At 37.8% G+C, this 7103-nt stretch overlaps 1 protein-coding gene across 1 annotated transcript; it reads left to right on the top strand.

Moving 5' to 3' along the window:
* The first annotated feature begins 949 nt into the window (after window positions 1-949).
* On the top strand, window positions 950-1891 carry LOC111162442 (olfactory receptor 11H6-like). Its single transcript, XM_022526871.1, has one exon. The coding sequence runs from the start codon at window positions 950-952 to the stop codon at window positions 1889-1891; it is 942 nt and encodes a 313-aa protein (XP_022382579.1).
* Window positions 1892-7103: the final 5212 nt, after the last annotated feature.

The raw sequence follows: 7103 nt of genomic DNA, 5'->3' as shown, positions 1-7103 counted from the left end.
GTAATGTCTCCAAATGTGTGCTCTGCCATACCAGTGAGTCCCAAACCCAGGTGGAGCCCACACATTTCAAAGGCTCCCTCATATGGTTCTAATAATATCAAACCCTGGAGCCCATGTGACAGCATCCTACACACAGAGAATAGACACTAATGGCCTATAAATGGTCACTTAATGTAACTAAATTGGAACATGCTTAAAGTCACTCTGTTGTTATTTTCATAGCTGACTTCAAAGCCTCATGTTCTCTCATTTCTGTCACTTATGCTATAGCACTGTTTTGTTTTGTTTTGTCTTTAAGATTTTATTTATTTATTTGACAGAGATCACAAGTAGGCAGAAATCAGGCAGAGAGAGAGGAGGAAGCAGGCTCCCCACTGAACAGAGAGCCGATGAGGGACTCGATCCCAGGACCCTGGGATCATGACCTGAGCCGAAGGCAGAGGCTTTAACCCACTGAGCCACCCAGGCACCCTGATAGTATACTGTTTTGTCCAGTAAAGCTGGCAATTCTAATTTGTTTTGTAGTTGAATTGCCAGCGTCAATGTTTATATCTCAGTTTACCTTCAGCCAGCCACCTCTTTGTACAGGCTAGACAACAGAGAATGTTCTCCAAAGCTGGGCACACTGGACACCCCAATGAGAGATGCAGAAAGGAAGTACCTGAATTTCTATTTTAACGTAAAGAAAACTTTTTTCAAAATATTTACCAATATTTAGTATATAGATTGATGGTGGTCTGTATGCAGTTTAAAAGTGAAGAGTCAATTATAGAAGAGTATACTCAACAAATGTATTTTCGGAGCACCCAAAAAAAAAAAAAAAAAAGAAACCCTTGGTCCAGGCTCCCTCTCCTATCAAGAAAATGCGCTGTCTCCTGGGGAGGAGTCAGGAGGCATAATTCCCTCTGTACATGTAACTTCTGCTGTAATCCTCACAGGACAGAAGGAAATGACTTCAGAGGCCAGAAATATTTCTCACACTGTGAGCGAATTCATCCTCTTGGGCTTCCCTTGCCGCTGGGAAATACAGTTTCTCCTCTTTTCCATATTCTTTGTGACTTATATTCTGACCCTCCTTGGCAACATGGCCATCGTGTGTGCAGTGCGCTGGAACCGCCGGCTGCACACCCCGATGTACATTCTGCTGGCCAACTTCTCCTTTCTGGAAATCTGCTATGTCAACTCTGATGTGCCCAACATGCTGGCCAACTTCCTCTCCCAGACCAAAACCATCTCCTTTGCTCGGTGCCTCCTCCAGTTGTACTTCTTCTTCTCACTGGGCACAACCGAATGTTTATTTCTGTCCATCATGGCCTATGACCGGTTCCTGGCAATCTGCCACCCCCTGCACTACCCCACAGTCATGACTATTAAGTTTTGCTGCAGCCTGGTCATTTTTTGCTGGGTCTATGGTTTTCTCTGGTTTCTGATCCCAGTGATACTTGTTACCCAGCTACCATTTTGTGGCCCAAATGTAATTGATGATTTTCTGTGTGACCTGGGTCCTCTGCTGGCCTTGGCTTCAGCCTGTGTCCCAATCCCAGGGACAGTTCTCATATGTGGCACCATGAGTTCCCTCCTCATCTTCGCTACCTTTTTCTACATTATAGGTTCCTATACCCTAGTGCTGAGGGCTGTAGTGCAGGTGTCCTCAGTTGCTGGCCAGAAGAAGGCCTTTTCTACCTGCTCCTCTCATCTGGCTGTTGTATTTCTCTTCTATGGTTCTGTCATGATGACGTATGTGAGCCCAGGGTCAGGACAAGCAGAGGGAATGCAGAAGTTCACTACTCTGTTCTACTCAGTTTTGACCCCCTTTTTCAACCCTATGATTTATAGCCTCCGGAATAAAGAAATGAAGGATGCCTTGAAGAAAGTTCTAGGAGTTTCATAAAACTGGTCTGTAATGTTAATGTCTTATTCCCAGATGAGTTCAGACTGTGAGATTCCTGTCAGTAAGCAGTTAAGAAACTGGCAAACAGATGTGAACATTTTGAAGAAGGTGTTTCAAAATTCTAAATATCCAGTCATCAATGAAGCCTTTCCCCAGGTGAAATTAACTGTCTTTTCCATAGCACATTGTGTGTACTTCTATTGAACATGATTTTCTTCCTGTGTTTTAGTTAGCTATTCATAAATCAGTCCTACATGCCTCCCTATTCTTAATAGACTGTCAATTTTTTAAGAGCAGGGCCTAGGTTTTACTTATTTCTATAACTCCAGAACCCAACATCACACCTAGCACAAAAATTTTAATAATGTCAATTTCAATAAAGAAAATAAATTTGTTCATATTTCCTCACTAGATTCTGTCATCCTTGTCATCCTATCAACAGCCAGAATAATATCTAAAGAAATTATGAGAACTCCATAACAATCTATATTTTACATATCCTACAGATGAAATGAGAAAACTTCTAGAAGTATGTGAAGTTAATCTAAAGTAGTCAGACCAATCATTAAATGATTATCAAATCAATGGAAGAGCCTCACCAAGATGAAAGTTAATCTCTTAAGAAATTACCTGCTTCCTTCTCTTCATCAAGCCCTTTATTCAATAATGCAACTGCTTTATTTTATTTTCTTCTTACTAACTATGCTGTCACTCCTGCACATTTGAAAATATATTATACAACTCTTACAACTGAAAATGTGGTTTGGGGATCATTAGCTGGGCATCACTGGGGATCTTCTTAGAAGGTAGAATCTCAGGACCAATCTCAGGCCTATTGAAGTAGAATCTGCATTTTATCCTCATGAGTTATTACACTAAAGTTGGAAAACCAGTGATTTACAGCTGATTCTCTGTTGGCTCACAGTAATCACAACCACATGTAGTTCTAAAGATAGCTACCTCCACTCAAACAGTAGTTCGCAACTGTTTGACTCAGATTTGGGGTGGAGTATAGACACAGGTATTCTGAAAATCTCCCTAGGAAACTGTAATACAGAGAGAGGGCCGGGAATCACTGCATTCAAATTTAGGGACTTCTATGGGGTGCCTGGGTGGTTCGGTCATTTAAGCACCCAACTCTTGATTTTAGCTCAGGTCATGATCTCAAGGTTGTGAGATCAAGCCCACCTAGTCTCCACACATGGCATGGAGCCTGCTTAAAGATTCTCTCTCTCCCTCTGCCCTACAGCCCTCTTCCCTCTCAAAAAAAAAAAAAAAAATTAGGGTCTTCTAAATTCTACAATAACACAGAATGAGACCACATCCATCCACATTCCTTTTCTTTTCAAAACCCCCTTGGTACAAATCAACCAACTTGAATATTAGAAAGGAATAAGACATGTTATAACACAGTATAATAATCACTACTTTGCTAAAAACATTTTTGTTTTTGAAACTTTTTTTGAATATTTTTGCACATTTACATTTGGGAGATACGTATATGAAAAAGAATAGGGAATATGAAATACTGTTCTGGCACTGTACTAGACTTTGGAATAACCCAAATTAGCAATATTTCTTTCAAGTGCACAATTCGGTGTTTTTAGTTTATTCACATAATTGTGCAATTATTACCACTAACAAATTTTACAATATTTTCATAACCTCAAAAAGAACCCCCATATCCATTAGCAGGCATTCCCTACTCCCCTCTCCCTTCAGCCCCTGAAAACCACTAATCTACTTTCTGTTCCTATAGATTTTGCCTATTCTGGACATTTCAAAAAAGTGGGATCATGCACTGTGTGGCCTTCTGTGGCTGGTTTCCTTTACTTGCATAATGTTCATCCACAAACTCAACCACGTATAGCATGTGTGAGTACTTTATTCTTTTTATTGTAAAATAATATTCTACTGTATGGATATACCACATTTTGTTTACACGTTCATCAACTGATGGACATTTAAGCTGTTCCCACTTTTTTGCTAATATGAATATGTTATGACCACCCATGTGCACATATTTGTGTGAACATATATATTCATTTCTCCGGGATATATACTAGTCCACATGGGCTGCCATGACAAAATACCACAGGTTGGGTGGCTTAAACAATAGAAATTTATTTTATCATAGTTCTAGAGACTGCAAGTCTAAGATCAAGGTGCCAGCAGACTTGGTATCTGGTAATTCCTCTTTTCTTGGCTTGTAGACAACTACCTTCTCACTGTATCTTCAAATGGCCTTTCCTTTGTACATGCACATAGGCAGGGGTAGTATTGCTGTGTTTCTTCCTTTTCTTATAAGTACTGTAGTCTTATCAGATTAAGATCCTACCCTTATGACATCATTCAACTTTAATTACCTCCTTAAAGACCCAAGATACAAATGTAGTTGCATTGGAGATCAGGGCTTCAAATATAAATTTTGGAAGGACACAATTCAGTCCATAATAATACCTCAGTAAAACTGCTAGATCATGTGATAACTTTTTTAAAGAATTTCTGGACTGTTTTCCAAAGTTGTACTATTTTATAATGCTACCAGCAATTATTAAGAGTTTCAAATTTTCCACATCCCAGCCACACTTAATTCCCTCTCTTCCTCCACTCCCTCTCTTTTTTACTTTTTTTTCCAACCTAGACATTATGAAGTAGTATCTCACTATGGTTTTGATTTGCATTTTCCTAATCACTATTAGGCATCTTTTCATGTAACTATTGACCATTCATGAATCTTCTTTGAAGAAATGTCAATTAAAATCCTTTGCCCTGTTTTTAATTGGCTTAGTTATTTTTTATTCTTGTTGAGTTTTAAGAGTTTTTTAAATACTCTAGATACAAGTGTTTTATCAGATAAATGATTTGCAAAATTTTTCTTCTATTCTATGGGTTGCTTCTTACTTTTCTTGACAGTACCATTTGCAGCATAGACGTTTTTTAATTTTGATAAAGTCCAATTTATTTGTGTGTGTCTCTTTTCTTTTGGTTTGGTATCTAAGAAGCCACTGCCTAAACCAACATCACAAATACTTATGCCTGTTTTCTTCAGAGGGTTTTACAACTTTATCTCTTACACTTAAGCCTATGAACCATCTTGAAATAATTTTTGTATATGGTGGGAGATAGGGGCCCAACTTCATTCTTTAGCGTGTGGATACCCCATTGTCCTAGCCCCATTTGTTGAGACTATCCTCCCCTCCCCCTCAGTAACTTGTCTCAGCACTCTTGTTGAACATTAAACCATAAATATAAGGATTTATAAAATATTCCATCCAACAACAGAATACACATTCTTCCCAAATATGCATACAACTTTATTCACCAAAATAGACTGTATTCTGGGCCATAAAAACTTCAACAGTTTCAAAGAATAGAAATAATGCAAATTGTGTTATCAAACCACACTGAAATTCAAGTAGAAATCAGAAACAGAAAGACAACTGGAAAATCCCCAGAGATGTTGAACTTAACACACTTCTATTCTACACATGTAGCAACAAAGCAATCTCAGGAGATTAAAAAAACTGAAAATAAAGTCAGTATTTATTTCAGTTCATTTTAAACTGAAAATAAAAATATGCCTCATCAAAATTTGAGAGATGCAGCAAAATCAGTATTTAGAAGGTTTATAGCACAATGATGTGGATAGAACTAGACGGTATCATGCTGAGTGAAATAAGTCAATCAGAGAAAGACAATTATCATATGATCTCTCAGATATGAGGAATTTGAGACCCAGGGCATGGGATTGTGGGGGGTAGGGAAGGAAAAAATGAAACAAGATGAGATCTGGAGGAGACAAACCATAAGAGACTCTTAATCTCACAAAACAAACTGAGGTTTGCTGGGGGGTGGGGGGTAGGGAGAGGGTGGTTGGGTTATGGACATTGGGAAGGGTATGTGCTATGGTGAGTGCTGAGAAGTGTGTAAGCCTGATGGTACACAGACATGTACCCCCGGGGCAAATAATACATTATATGTTAATAAAAATAATTAAATAAAAAAGAAGGTTTATAGCATTAAATAAATCTATTAGAAAAGAATATATAAAATTCATTGTATAATATTCTACCTTGGGAGAAAGAACAATTTCACTGGAGAGGATTTATGCTAAGTGAGGTAAATCAAGCAGAGAAAAACAGTTATCATATGGTTTCACTCCCATGTGGAACATAATACCACAGAGGACCATAGAGGAAGGGAAGGAAATCTGAAGGAGGAGAAATCAGAGAAGGAGACAAACCATGAGAGACTAAGGACACTGGGAAACAAACTGGGGGTTTCAGAGGGTAGGGAGGAGGGGGTAACAGGGTTTTGGGTATTAAGGAGGGCATTATGATGAGCACTAGATATTTTTTTTTAAGATTTTATTTATTTATTTGACAGAGAGATCACAAGTAGGCAGAGAGGCAGGCAGGGAGAGAGGGGGAAGCAGGCTCCCTGCTGAGCAGAGAGCCCATGCCAGGCTTGATCACAGGACCCTGTGATCATGACCTGAGTGGAAGGCAGAGGCTTTAACCCACTGAGCCACCCAGGCACCCCATGAGCCCTGGGTATTACACGCAACTAATGAATCACTGAATGCTACATCATACATGCTGGCTAACTGAACATAACAAAAAAAAAGTTAAGAAATTAAAAAGAAATAAGTGACATACGTAAATAAATAGGCTAAAACAAGCAGAAAAAAAATAATAAAATTCAGAGCAGAAATCAATGAAATTTCAAACAGAAAAAAATAAAATCAATGAAACAAAAGTTAGTTCTTCAAAAATATAAAAATAAAAAAATATAAAAAGAATTAGAATTATTAAACTTCTAGCCAGGCTAACCAAGTTAAAAAAAAAAAAAAAACAGAGAGAAGATATAGATGGACATTAAAAGAACAGTGAAGAAATTCTGTAAGTTTATGTCCACAAATTTAATAATTTAGATGAATTGAACAAATTCCGCAAAAGACACAAACTATAATTCATACAAGGAGAAATAGATAATCTGAATATATCTATACCTATACCTCTAGTATCCTTAAGTGTGTATCTACTATCTATAACTATATAAAGTAAATTAATAACCTTTTAAAAACACAATCAACAAGGTCAGATGATTTTACTCATATCAAATAAATGATACCAACTCTCCACATGTATTCCAGAAAACAGAAACAAAGGGTATATTTCCTCATTCGATGGGCTCACCATTATCCTAT

This window comes from Enhydra lutris, unplaced genomic scaffold (genome assembly GCF_002288905.1).
Source record: "Enhydra lutris kenyoni isolate GAN:26980312 unplaced genomic scaffold, ASM228890v2 scaffoldscaffold4, whole genome shotgun sequence".
Lineage (NCBI taxonomy): Eukaryota > Metazoa > Chordata > Mammalia > Carnivora > Mustelidae > Enhydra > Enhydra lutris.
The sequence above is the reverse complement of the archived record's forward strand: the minus strand, read 5'-3'. Positions and strand labels throughout refer to the sequence as shown.